This window comes from Asterias amurensis, chromosome 5, assembly GCF_032118995.1.
Source record: "Asterias amurensis chromosome 5, ASM3211899v1".
In the NCBI taxonomy this organism is placed as follows: domain Eukaryota; kingdom Metazoa; phylum Echinodermata; class Asteroidea; order Forcipulatida; family Asteriidae; genus Asterias; species Asterias amurensis.
In genome coordinates this window covers 9,204,391-9,219,429 of record NC_092652.1, presented here as the reverse complement: position 1 = coordinate 9,219,429, position 15,039 = coordinate 9,204,391, and the positions used below count along the sequence as shown (strand labels likewise).

The following is a 15,039-nucleotide window of genomic DNA, read 5'->3' as shown; positions in this document are numbered from 1 at the left end:
AGAGGGAGTAATTCTCACAATGTTTTTTGTGAGAATTACTCGTCACCAAGTAAGGTTTTCTGCTAATAAATATTTTGAGTAATTACCAATAGTGTGTTCACTGCCTTTAATCAGGGTCTGATAGATCTTTGGCTTGGAGTTTCAGCCACTCAGTCAGATTTCTAGTTTTTCATATAATGGAATTCTTGAAAGCTTGAAATGATTTTAATTAAATTGCCTGCTCCTAAACAGGGGTGAAAAGAGAACTAATTTTCACCCACCCCCACCTCTCCGGAATGTGTTGAAATCCCTAAGCTCAAAGCGGAAGTGCTTAATTTCCACAGTTCCCCCCTGTAGATAGGACACTATAATCCCATATTTTGTGGCTGGTCCCTAACTCTGACCCCAGTGCTCCCATCCTGTCTCATGGAAGGTACTTGTTAACTGCCTAAAGACCTAAAATAGGTTAATGAAGACATCAGCACAGATTGGAATTTTATCAACCACTGACCATAAACTAAATTAGTGTTAAAAATCAAACGTGCTAAGATGTTGCCCCAATTTGCATAATGAAATATTAATGGACCTGGACGCAAATTTGCTAAAAATGAATTTGCTAAAACTGTCACCTTTTATACTACAGATATTAAGTGTCTACAGTTGTTTTTTCATTTTTGCTGTAGTATCTGTTGATATACTGTTGATGATATCAAGGGTCCCCTTTTGATGGCCCTGCGTTCCATTTTACAGTGCACCATAATGTGTTTTGATATTTGTGCAATGAAGGTAATAAACTAAAACTAAACTAAACATTACATGTACATGTACATATGGCTTTTGTATTTCGCCCTTTTCCTACTTGAACAAAACAAGAATAAATGGATACAAGATACAAGAAAGCCAGAGGGGCCCAAACAGCTGAGATACATTATCTTCAAAATTCTCAAGAAAAGTCATTTGCCTGCATGGGGGTACGTGTGTTCTGAAAAATAATGTGATAACAGTTTGTAAATAGATTGCTCAAAAATATTCAATAAAGTTTTTTAAGAGCTTCCTTAGAATGTTTTCTGCATGAAGTGCTTTAACCTAAAAGTTTAAAACTAATAAATTTTGATGTGGAAAACTAATATAATAATAATTTGGGGGCTAATCATCCTTACTCGCAGCTAAGAGCGAAGAAAGTGGCTACAACGTGTTCGAGAAGCAGGCATGCAAGGGCGCCTCTGGCTGCCAGACACATCAACCCATTATGACCACGGAGCACTGCCAAGATTGAAAGTGTTTGATTTTTCCCGAAGGAGGAAAACCCGGTGGTCTGGAAAACCCTTGTGGCACAGCACAGAACCAACGCACAACTCAACTCACATGGCCCCGACCGGGAATCGAACCGGGGTCACCTTGGTGAGAGGCGAACGCTTTACGCACAAGCCAGCCATGCCACCTAATACGTACAAACAACAAGAGCACATTTTCTATTTAAAAAAATGAAGTCACAAGAAACATATTTGGCTCTAGGGCCATCAAAGGTTTTAACTTTTAACAATGTGACCAGTAGAATAACAAGCAATTGCAGCCATTACAAAATAAATAATGCTTGCTATTTTACCAAAATCAAACATGCGATGGCTCTATATAGCCAGATGACTCGACTCTGACTATATGAGCAAAATTCCACCCTTGTTTCATTGAACTTAGGCACAATTCCCTATATATATTTTCCTATCTGCCCCACTAATAATGTGGTAAAAAGCTACCGTGTGAGTATTGGTTGTGAGTAGTAACCCTGGGGTAACCCGATACCATATGCCAAACATTACGCCAACGGTGAAGGCAAGAACAATACAGTGGTTATTTCCCTGTCAATGTAACTTCATATCAGGGACAACACGTGAGTCATATGCCAAGTTAAAGGCAATGGACACTATAGGTTATTACTCAAAATAATTTTTAGCATACAAACTTACTTGGTAACGAGTAATGGGGAGCTCTTGATTGTGTCAAACATTGTGGGAAACAGCTCCCTCTGAAGTGACATAGTTTTTGAGAAAGAAGTAATTTTCCAGGAATTTGATTTTGAGACCTCAAGTTTAGAATTTGAGGTCTCGAAATCAAGCATCTGAAAGCACACAACTTCGTGTGACAAGGGTGTGTTTTTTCCCATGGGTATCTCGCAACTTTTACGACTAATTGAGCTCAAATTTTAACAGGTTTGTTATTTTATGCATATGTTGAGATACATCAAGTGAGAAGACCGGTCTTTGACAATTACCAATAGTGTCCAGTGTCTTTAAGACCAGGGTGGAGTAGCACAACACAGGGCTGTTCCTCCAGCAGCCAGGAGATGCCAATTCATACATGGGAGGTATTTACATTGGGACAGAGTGGGCAAGCAATGGCTGGCCACAAGGTGTACCTCAGCAGTGTACACAAGGCAATGTTGTCTAAACCATGCTGTAGACCTATCATCATAAAACTGTACGTGTCCCTTAAAGACCTACATGTACTCAGGTATAATTATATACCTGCGTGGCGTTTCTAATGCGATTGGTAGTGTACCAGAACATAGGTCTATACCTAGCCCTGGCGGCCTTACACTTCCGTATTATACTACAGTGACGTCCTGGATATCAGGGTCCATTTCTGGGGCGGAACATTTTTAAAGCTTCATAACTCAAATCTTACCTGCAAGAAACCACTTATTTCGACAGATTCACATTCCATGGCAGCATATATTTTTCTGCGGTGGGTTTTGATCGTCATATATTCTTCACAAATCCGTCATTTTCATGAAATAATGCAGCTCCCAACGTTAAGAAGTTCAAATTGTTGTTCGTACTCTCACAGTCTGCCGTGTGTACTCAATGCGCACGATCGCGCAAATCTTGCTTTGCCTGTCAACGCTGTGCATTCACGATACGGTGACCAAGAATTCATGCGTCTTGCATCTTGCGAATGTATACGCGTACGCACGGCAGCAGACAACACTGTGAGAAAACTATCAAAACAGGAATTTTTAAACGCTATGAGCTGCATTATTTCACAAAAATTACGGATTTGTGAAAAAATACATGCCGACCAAAACCCACCGCAGAAAAATGTATGCCGCCATGGAATGTGAATCTGTTGAAATTAGTGGCTTGTTGCAGGTAAGATTTGAGTTATGAAGCTTTGAAAAAAATGTTGCCCCAGAAACAGGCCTTAATAGTTAGGACTCTGTATCTGTGTACAGAGAAAGAGTCCTATATAGGGCTAGGTCTGTACCGTGCTGTAGACCCATCATCATAATACTGTACACGCCCCTTGAAGACCGACTCAGGTATAACTATATACCTGCATGGCGTTTCAAATGCAGTTGGTAGTGTACCAGAACCTGGGTCTGCGCCGCTGAAAGGTTTCCAGCCACCTTAGTTTTTAATCTACATTCATCTCAATGTAAACCGAACTGGAAAAAAAATAACAGACTGTGACTTTTTTTTATTTCTTGTGAAAACTGTTAGGCTGAATCCAAATCGATGGCTGCGGCTACAGTTATGACTGTTGCCATAGTGTTAGCCAGAGGGGTGTCTGGGTGTCTTTTCGACACCCTGTTTTTAATTTGGACACCCTGTTTCATTTGTCATTTACATGTAAATTTATTGTAGGTGAACAATTTGGACACCCAGTTTTAAAATTTCCAGCAAATTTGGACACCCTTTTACCAAATCCTGGCTAAAACCTTGACTGTTGCTATGGGTGTTGCTAAGGACAGCATACATTTCAATGCATGATGACACAGCTATAAATGCAAAATTCATCACAACCTTAAAATTCTATTACTGTTTACTTTACAGGTAAACGGACAATGATGGCCATAGACTTCCTGTAGGCATTAAACACAGTTTACAGTGTGTTCATTAGGAATCAGGGCCCAAATTTCATAAAGCATTTAAGCACAACAACCTGCTAAGCACAGGAAAGTCTTGCTTAGCAAAAACAGGTTACCAGCCATCATTCCCTACCACTCATTTCTTGCTTAACAAACAAAATTGCTAAGCAGTAATTTTCGCTTAACAGCTTTACGAAATTGGACCTAGACCATTACCTTCTTACCTTATCTGAGCAAGGTGAGAAGATAATGTACAAGTTCCAAGACGCAAGAAAATTATACGATGTATACTAAGTAATAAATAGTTAGAAGACATGTACACGTACAAATAAAATATGTGTGCAGCAAAATAATAACTTATTCCAGACCCTTGGAATAGAAAATACAGCTCCATCTCATCAAGATATTCATGTAAAAAAAAAATTATTCTCTGTAACCTTTAGCCTTATAAATATGGGCATTACACAAACATTGGCAGACATGATAGAGGTGGTGCAACCGATGGCTTGTTAATGAAATGTTGAGCGTGTACTCTCCTTAAAACAACCAAATCAAAATGGTTAATTATAATACAGTGCTATGATAACATTTACAAAGTTACGCGTGATTGACGCTAGGTAACAGTTAAGTAATTACCAAAATGGTCAATAGTTCATTTAATTATTAATTAAAAATGGACAAAGGACACTACTATTGATTAGTTTACCTCTTGGCTAAGAGAAAGAAAAGAAACACAAATCCAATCGATCACAACACCCCTGAAACAAAATGGTACATCCTGGTGATACAGATATCAGAATAAGAACGGTTGGACTGATCCACACTCACCACAGGGGCAGACCATATAAGGTTTTTAATGGAGGAGACGATTCCAGAGGGCGAGAAAGACAGGGTCGAATGATGGAACTCCTACGCAGATTAGAGAGTAATAATAATCGAGAAAAGAATAGATGATGTACATGTAGGCAGACGTTGGATAAGCAAACATCTACGCACTTAAAAATAAGTTAAATTTTTATGATAATAATTAGTTTTTAACAATCATTAAGCACCCAGAGACTTGTGGTATGAGCTATACAAGAATGGTTCATTTCATCATTATTTTTATTAATTAAACATCGGGGTAGAATGTTTATTCTTTCTATTCAATAGTACTTATTTATTTTTAGTTACACAATGGTTACAAGTTGTACAGGGGCTGTCAAGGTTAAAAGTATAAAAACTGTCATCAAAAGATGTGTATAAAACCAGACCCCTGCCAACGATAAAAGTATAATTATACAATATAAAAAGGAGATTGCAATGAAACATTTAAAACCACACAAAAGAAAACATTAAAACACAAGCAAAACCATGACTATAGAAAGAAAAAAACTGCACCCACAACAAAACACTGTAGCAATAAGAGGAAGGGACAACAATTTAAAAATAAAAACCACAGAAAGGACTTTAAAAAAAAAACCTTAAAATACAAAATAAAACTGGATTATGTGTAAAATGTATAGTTCCTTTATAATGTATAGGCAAAATGTAATAAATTGTGCTTTAAAGACATTGTACCCTTTCGGTAAACAGTACTGTCCTAGGCCCACACTTCGTGTATCACAACTTATATATCAAATAACAAACCTGTGAAAAATTAGGCTCAATCGGTCATCGGAGTCCGGAGAAAATAACGGGAAAACCCACTCTTGTTTCGCCGTGTCATGACATGTGTTTACTATAAATCCGTAATTCTTGATGTCGAGAATTGATAAATATTTTAATGTTTTCTCAAAAAGTAAAGCATTTCATGGGATAATATTTCAAGAGAAGTCTATTACCATTACCTTCTGTAAACAATGTACGTCATTTTGTAAATCTGTGAACAGATATGTCTTATTTTGACTAGAAAGCTACGAAGAAGAAAAAATACACACATCAACCAATGTACTATAATCGTAGCAACCACAATGCCATAGCAACCAGCATTTAATACCCATAGCAACAGCAGCTTCTTGGTACCTAAAAGTCTCAGCACAATATGCGTGGGGGTAAAATAAAACAAATAATGGCTGCCCTTACTGAATACTCATAATATGATTAAAACTACGACTCCCTCGTTGGGTGATCCCCGCAGTAGTCTATTTTCCTTCACCTCAGGAAAAAAGAAAGAGGCAGAGGATCACCTCGGGAGTCTAAGATGTAACCCAACAGCACAAGAAGCAGTCGATACTTGTAAAACAACACCCACAGCAATAGCTACAGGTTAATTTGAGACATCATACTAAGTACATGTATGCTCTTATCATTTAAAGACAGTCGACACTATTGGTAGTTGTCAAAGACCAGTCCCAAACCTGTGAAAACTTGAGCTCAATTAGTCTTCGAAGGTGCGAGATAGTTTAATGAAAGAAAACCCACTCTGGTCACTAAAAGTTGTGTGCGTTCAGATCTGCTTGATTTCGTGACCTCAAATTCTAAATCGGAGGTCTTGCAATTAAATCCGTGGAAAATTACCTCTTTCTCAAAAACTACGTCACTTCAGAGGGAGCTGTTTCTCACAATGTTTGATACTATCAACAGATCTCCATTACGATACCAAGTGGGTTTTTATGCTAATAATTATTTTGAGTAATTACCAATTGGTGTTCAGTGCCTGTAAGAAAATGCTAACAGCACCAATTCCCAGTCACGTAATTCAACAGCTTCAATTACAAATTCAATGCCATCTCCTTATGTAGTACAATTGTATACTACGTAGATGTATGTAGCTGCAACTCTCCTTACAACAAAAAATACAAAACCTCCCAATTTGTTTAAAACATCTATATATACGTACATGTACTTCACAAAACTGGACAGCTGTGAAACCATTTCCCCCCACATCCCGCCTTTAAATAGCAACCCCAATGAACAAATGGATAAACACAGGTTTCACTGTTACCATTCATTGTTAATGTAATTTGCCTTGCCAGTGTAGCGCAGTAATGAAATTTCTCTTTTTCCTTACCTCACCTACTGTACGAGCAAGGTGAAGTCAAAGAAGAAAAAAAATTATGATATAGGCCTGCAGAGTCAGAAAATAAACGTGTGACATTATGTAATGTATTGTAAATGTTATGGGAGACACCAAGCATTTCAGGACATTGCAATCAGTTCCTGTTAAAGGCAGTGGACACTATTGGTAATTACTCAAACTAATTATTAGCATAAACCTAACTTGGTGACGAGTAATGGGGAGAGGTTGATAGTATAAAACAAAGTTTTGGAGAAAGAAGTAATTTTCCACGAATTTGATTTCGAGACCTCAGATTTAGAACTGTAAGTCTCAAAATCAACCATCTAAAAGCACACAACGTTGTGTGACAAGAGTGTTTTTTCTTTCATTCTTATCTCGCAACGTTGAGATACACCAAGTGAGAAGACTGGTCTTTGACAATTAACAATAGTGCCCAGTGTCTTTAAAATGAGGTTTCAAAATGAATCATTGATTGGTTATGTATACAGGCTGGCCATTCAGTTTTGTTTGGTGTTTTATGACTGCCATCCTACCCAAGGATAACCCTGAACATGTACTAGGCATATATCACGTTGAGACGGGCCCAGATATAATGACTCTGCTTACTATAGAATTCTGTGCCCTCAGCCTCTGATACTTATTTAGTTATTTATTCAATTTATTTGGAAAATAAAACATACAAGCAGAGGTCATCACCAGTGAAGGGCAAAAATTCAAGTCCGAATGAGATGAGATAGATCTACATTTGCTCACAATACACCTCAATCACATACACACTTGCCTCGATGCATCTAGACAGACAGGCAATCATGAATCTCCACTTTGGCTCATAATTATTCTAACCATAATAAAGTAGACTCCTGTCTGGTACATAAACGCATAGGTTAAAGGAACGTTACAGAATTGGTAAGAAACAAAAATTGTGAAGATCACAGATTTACATGAAACTTACACGGTCTAATGATGACAATAGTAGAAAACATCCCTTGAAATATTTCTGCCTGAAATGTCATATTTGATGAGATATAAATATTCTTATTTTGCGATTGGAGTTAATCGCTCAGTGAGTGTTTTATTTATTTTTGTTTTGGCATTGATGCAATGCAAAATGTGTAAACGATTTTTTACGATTTTCTCGCGACCCAGAAGCCCAATCGATCTCAAACTTCTACAGGTTTGTCAGTTTATGTATATGATGGATTGCATAAAGTGCTTACACTGCCAGCAACTGTTTTGTTAGCAAAACCAATTCTGCAATGTTCCTCTAAAAGGCACCGGTGGACACTGCTGGTAATTACTCAAAATAATTGTTAGCATAACAACTTTTTTGGCAACGAGCAATGGAGAGCTGTTGATAGTATAAAACATTGTGAGAAACGGCTCCCTCTGAAGTAGTTTTTGAGAATGAGGTAATTTCTCACTCAAATAATGGCATCTGAAAGCACTTGGGCAACAAGACTGTTTTTTCTTTCATTTTTCTTTTGCATCTACAATGACTAAATTGAGTTCTATTTTCACAGACTTGATATTTTATGCATATGTTGAGTTACATCGAATCAGAATACTGGTCTTTGACATTTACCAAACATGTCCAGTGCCTTTAACAAAATATAACAACAACACTTTGGTCCTAGTTGTCCATAACAACCACCTAGTGCAGAACACAGTGGAATCCTATTTAATAATGCAAGCCATCACTGTCAGGTTCCTAGAGTACACAAATGAGTCTTATAGGCAGAATGGTTGCCAAAAACAAGTGCCATACTGTTTTTTATAACAATATCTGTAATATGGTAAGTGCTTTTCTTTAGTGACAGACCTGTAAAAGCAAGTAACCTGTTAGTATCAAAATTTCCTTTTGGAATTTGAAATGTGTCACTGAAAGAATTTATCTCTGGCTGAATTTTTTCTCTGAGTATTTTGGGGCAATATCTAAAATATTTATAAATAAAATTTTCATTGGTAAGTTTTAATGAAAAAATATCTACATTCATGTAGAAAAAATATACCACAACTCAAAAAACCTAAGGTATACTCTTTGAGCAATCCCACAAAATTACATCACTTTTGCACCCTTAATCACCACAGCATATATACTACGCAAGCAATTAAATCAAAAACACATTATATTGACAGTGCTAATTAAAATTCTGTAGTGGCATTTAAATGGATGTTCCATTGATGTTATATTTTACAGGCGTGTATATTTTTAGCGCGTAGGGACGTACGCATCGCCGTGTGTAGACAATGAAAAATCAATCACTCTGCCACGAATCGATAAGCTTCAAGAAGCAGCATGCTTATATACCACATCAGATAATGATTAAACCGTTTATCATTTTGGCTAGTTAAAATCACATTGGGTTCTTATGAAAAATTAATTTCATTTACCAGTTCCTTAATTCTGATAAAATTACATCAATTATTACCTTTTTTTGTGTATTAATTTGTCTACATACTATATTTATTTACTAATTTCTATACTATTTATTTATAATTAAAGGCATTACACAATGAGTGGAGCTGACAGAGTAGTCACATACAGTGTTTAGTTTTTGTTTCATTACATAAAATAAATCAGTGAAAAATTTGGGGGGTAATCCGTTGTGCGAGTCAGGATAAAACATTAACAAATCATGCAAATATTTTTTGGAACACGTAAGCACATTGTCCTTATTTTGGTTGTAATAACCAAAATCAGCTTAAATTGGCACTGTTTGTTTCAGGTTTTCTTGAACATGACTTAATTTCAGAAGGAAATATTTCACAGAATAAATGCTTCTAATATATCTATAATCTTTATTATCAGTAAAACTTTGGACTCAAGTTAAACAACATATTTAATCCTTGCCAATCCTGTATTTAATGATTATTTATTTATTATTTAGAGGATTCCCCCCCCCCCATTGATGGTGAGCAAGAAGACAGTTCAGCCTTTGCTTACGTACAGACAAGGTTTCCAAAAGGATTTGGTGTTTAAATTTGCTGGAAATTTAAAAACTGGATGTCCAAATTGCTCACTTTCAACATATTTACATCTATATGAGAGATGTTAAATTTGCATCGGGGATAAAGAATATTAATTGTTTTTTACCCATACACCGAAGGTCCTGTGAAAAAAAATATCACAGCCATGTGACTCGGGCGGGACTCGAACCCACGACCCTTGCAATTCTAGAGTACAGTGTCTTACCAACTAGACTAACGAGGTTGCCCGGTAGCTAGAGGCAGTTCGAATCCTATGTTCTGGCAGCGGGTACCACAACGATAATAACACATGTTAAATTTGCATCGGGGATAAAGAACATTTGTTTTCTGCGAAAATCGGTAACAATTGTTTTTTACCCGTATACACCAATGTGTGTTAGTACTGTATACTCAGTACTTTCCCCAAGTCCTTTGCAATTCTAGAGCATGGCTTACATCTAATTGACAGATAAAACAGGGTGTCCAAATTTAACCCAGACGCCCATCTGGCTATACAGACCCAAAATGCGCATGTTTAAATCAGTCAGCTCAGCTTATGCATGGAACACACAGCAACTCTCAGCATTATTAAAGGAACACGTTGCCTTGGATCGGTCAAGTTGGCGTTTGTAACCGTTTGTTATAAAATGGAATGATTAGAAAGATATTTTAAAAGTAGAATATAATGATCCACACAAGTATCACTCAAAATTGCGTGGTTTTCTTTTTACCTGGGGTGTATTTCACAAAGGTAGTCCTTACTTACATGTAGGACTAGTCCTAGGCAATGCTAAGAGATAGGACCAGTCCTAAGTTAGGATGAGTTACTGGTCCTAACTTATGACCAGTCCTATCTCTTAGCATTGCCCAGGACTAGTCCTAAGTTAGAACTACCTTTGTGAAATACACCCCTGATTACCTAAAATGGTCGGCCATTTATGGGAGTCAAATATTTGACTCCCATAAATGGCCGACCGTGTTAGTTCACCAAAAAAAAGGAAAACCACGCAATTCTGAGGCAAATTTGTGTGGATCATTGTATTCTACTGTTAGGGAAAGTGGTTTAATATCGATATTCTACATTTTAAATCATCTTTCTAATCATGCATTTTATAACAAACGGTTACAAACGCTTTTCAAAGACCAACTGGACGGATCCAAGGCAACGTGTTCCTTTAATTGACATATAACATGGCAGGATGTAAATTCACATAGAAAGCTGAAAGTATTGGCAGGCAAAGTAATTCTCGATAATGGGGGGAAGCACAGCATGTGGGAGTACAGCGTGCTGACAATTACTAAACTTGAACAATCTGCAGATAAGAAAGACCTCCATTGACTCCTCACTTTAAAGGGAGATGCATGGTGAAAAAGATTTTATACCCCCTCTATCCTAAGTTATGCTAATTTGTATTCATTATTAACTGCTTGTTTGTGAAATTGAGTTTTGTCCTCTATCTTTTGTATTTCTTGATTGTTTTGTATCAAATTTGTAAAAAAGCACTATTAAACAATGGTATTATTTTGAAGGCACAGCTAGAGCTCTGCATGTTGTTTATTTGTTAGCCATCTGTGAGTTACATTGTAGATTTGATTAAAGGAACACGTTGCCTTGGATCGGTCGAGTTGGTCTTTGAAAAGCGTTTGTAACCATTTGTTTTAAAATGCATATGATTAGAAAGATATTTTAAAAGTAGAATATAATGATCCACACAAGTATCACTCGAAATTGCGTGGTTTTCCTTTTACCTCGTCGACAAACACGGTCGGCCATTTATGGGAGTCAAATTTTTTACTCCCATAAATGGCCGACCGTGTTAGTTCGCAACATAAAAGGAAAACCAAGCAATTTTGAGGCAAATGTATCTGGATCATTGTATTCTACTTTTAAAACATCTTTCTAACCATTGCATTTTTTAACAAACGGTTACAAACGCTTTTCAAAGACCAACTCGACCGATCCAAGGCAACGTGTTCCTTTAATGTCTGGTTCAATCAATCAAAGAAGGGTACAAATGGAATCATTTCAGTAATGTTATGTGGGTTCAAATCCCACCCAAGTAATATGCCTGTGATATTTTTTCACAGGACTCGGGGGAAAGTAATGAGTATACAGTCAGTGCTAACACACATCGGTGTATGGGTTAAGAGGCAATAAGGTTTATCGCGATTCAGAAACGCACTGCATTGTGGGAACGAAAATGGGGCGGTCTATGCAGTTTCTACGACTCGCGCACGCAACGCCTATACCTTAGTGGTTGGTTCAACAGCCCCCCTCTCTTGATATTTTGCTCTTCGCGATAAACCTTATGAAGGCGATTGCTACAATGCCCCCTGGTCATTGCCTAGGTGCGCTTGAAATCCTCCAGTATAAATTTACAATTTCCTCATAGGCTGGCCTTTACCAAGGAGAAAATGCCTTGGTGCCCTTGCCCTTTCAAAATCGAAGCGTATGTAGGCATGCAAAGGTACATGTATACGTGTACTACCCCCTTTTATGAATGCTATTTTTGGCAATCCTTTTGACAAGATTAAGGAGGAGAGTGACTGCACTTCTTCAAATAAGTGCTCTGCTCCCTGGGATACCCTTAAGTATTGAGCTGCAGGAATGAAAGAGTGGCAAGGGGGGGGGGGGTAGGTCTTAAATAGCCATTGAAAAACCAGCAAGGAGGGTCATGGCCGTGTGACAAAGGAAAGAGCTGAAAGCAAGGTCCTTTATTGCATCTTGGCCACTTTTATTCCCATCCATCCAAAAACTTTTACAAGTCAACAAAAAATCTGATCAGCTCACCATAACCCTGCATTGAATTTCTACGCATGTTTTAAGCGCAGAGTAGATCCTTGAGTAAGTTGCGAACAAGTGTGCTTAACTTTGCATTCGACCCACCAACTTAAATTGAGCCATGAAATTTGCGCCATGCAATCATCTGATAGCAGCCTCTTTTGGCCACATCATCCTCTCACGACCAATCACAAAGGATTAATTGTGTGGTAATGAGTATTATTATCAAAAACATTTGTCAGGTTTACACACATAATGTACATTCCAAGTGTAGATATTGCAAGCCTGCAATAACACAAAGGTCATGAAGCCAAGTGTGACAGGTGAAACCTGTCATGGTTCTGTTTTCTCTGCTTAATTGGTTAATTTCCTTTGATTTTAACAAAGAGGTGATCTCCATGGTTTTACTCTATTATATATATTTACTTCGTCCAGTACACTGTATATTGCATCTGTGGGAATGTTCTTCTGTTCTTCAGCCAATCTTAATCTTAATCTTTGCACCCCATGGTCATCGTTTATTGGGACCTGAAACCACAAGTAGCACTAGTCTCATTTGCATACTCCTTGTATTGATAGTTGTTTTATGTTTATTCATTAGCTTAGTCATAGCCCAGGAATGCAGTACACTGGTTCCTGTGGGTCTTTTTTCATAATCTTAATTCAGTTGTTCATAAGACACCATTCTGTAAGGAGCAGTTTTTATAGAGATAGTTTTGTACAGCGCTGGCTGCGCGCGGTTTCCACTGTTGGAAAATAAAACACATTATCTTCATCACAATGTTGTTTCCAGACTTGATAAAGAACTCTCTGTGTCACATTTTCTCAGTGTCACATTTGGCGTAGTCGGCAGGATCAAGTCTATTTTCCCAGCAGTGGAAGAACACCGGCCAGCGCTGCAGTCTGCAGTTTCCAGTTCATGTACGCAATGCAAGTTCAACAAAATAACTGATGAACTCAAAGTTTTTATCGGAGGTAAAAGGAGGAAGGAACATTGGAGAAAATTATCAGCGGAGCGAGCTCTACCTAAAGACCTTGATGGATGAAGGATGAAGAGCGAAAGAGGCAGGAAAGAGATTCCGGACTGGATGAGGATGCTGTGGACAGCAGAACATGATCGACACAGGAGGTGGATGTGCAGCAACCATGTACACGTCATGTTGCATGTGGGACTATCAGGGATAGTCAAAGGAAACTGTAATCCAGTAAAAGCTATTTGCTTCACCTGAAGTCATCTTTCGCTGTTGTCAGGGACCATGGCTAGAAACCAGTTTGTTTTCTGGAGGGAGAATGGCGGTCGTAGATGACAGAACAGAAGCTGACGACATATCACCCAGCGTTATGCGGTGATGAGACAACGATGTTGGAAGCCGTACCATGACATTGATGTGACCCATCAAGGGACTCAGTGAGTGGGTAAGGCATGGAACCAGCAGTCTCCATTGTTTTCAACTCGAGACATGGTGTTCGTCGGGGAAGTATTCTGTTGTACGTGCGTATACCTGATACTAACTATCATCAGCGAGAAGTCGACGGCTATAGTTCTTTCTCTGAAGCTTTGTTTGTCAAGTTCTTTGGTATGGAGACCCCTGGTTCATGTATTCCAGTCCCTGTTCTTTTTAACTTTTGACATAAACATCGCAACTATAATTTTAAGTACCAAGGGTTCGGACAAGCAGTGGAGACCCGACACCTCATCATTTTGAACTCATCTCACCATGAACTTTGAACAGTTTGCTTGTATCTAACAAGTGTCTTGATTTATGTTATTACCATTGGTACATGTATTTGATTGCTTGATGTTTTTGTGGTCTTGATATGTTTTTGTTGCATTTTTCCACATGGAAATTGGTGAATTGTTGAGTGTACAAGCTGGATTGAGAAGTTATTTATAACTTGTTTCTGGATTTTTTCCTGAAAGGTAAAGTTTTCCTTGCTGAGAAGTATTTTTACAATGTTTTTATGGGCGTGGTTCTCGGTTTTGAGCGACTGTTGTTAAGTGGTCAGTTTCTGATTCACTTTCATTGACCATGTTTTTGTTGAGTTACCCTGATATGATTGTTAGTGGTTTACAGCTAGGTATTACAAGATGAGTTTTAGGTTTTACATTTGTCAAGGTTTTTTTATTGTAACAAGTTTGTTTTCTTTCTGGTTACTCTTTCATTTATCCTTAGTTTTAGTTTGCATTGGTTATTCATTTCATTTTGTTTCACACTTTGCCGTTGGTGTGGAACCCAACGTTTTAGCAGTGGAGAGATGTGACAGGTGAAACCTGTCATGGTTCTGTTTTCTCTGCTTAATTGGTTAATTTCCTTTGATTTTAACAAAGAGGTGATCTCCATGGTTTTACTCTATTATATATATTTACTTCGTCCAGTACACTGTATATTGCATCTGTGGGAATGTTCTTCTGTTCTTCAGCCAATCTTAATCTTAATCTTTGCA

At 37.8% G+C, this 15,039-nt stretch overlaps 1 protein-coding gene across 2 annotated transcripts in view; it reads right to left on the bottom strand.

Moving 5' to 3' along the window:
- LOC139937847 (CTD small phosphatase-like protein 2) overlaps positions 1-15,039 on the bottom strand; it is a 68,551-nt gene that overhangs the window by 29,393 nt on the left and 24,119 nt on the right. For both annotated transcript variants that reach the window (XM_071933193.1, XM_071933194.1), the window contains exon 3: positions 4,673-4,753. In XM_071933193.1, the coding sequence (XP_071789294.1) occupies positions 4,673-4,753 (81 nt within the window). The remainder of the gene's footprint in view (positions 1-4,672; positions 4,754-15,039) is intronic.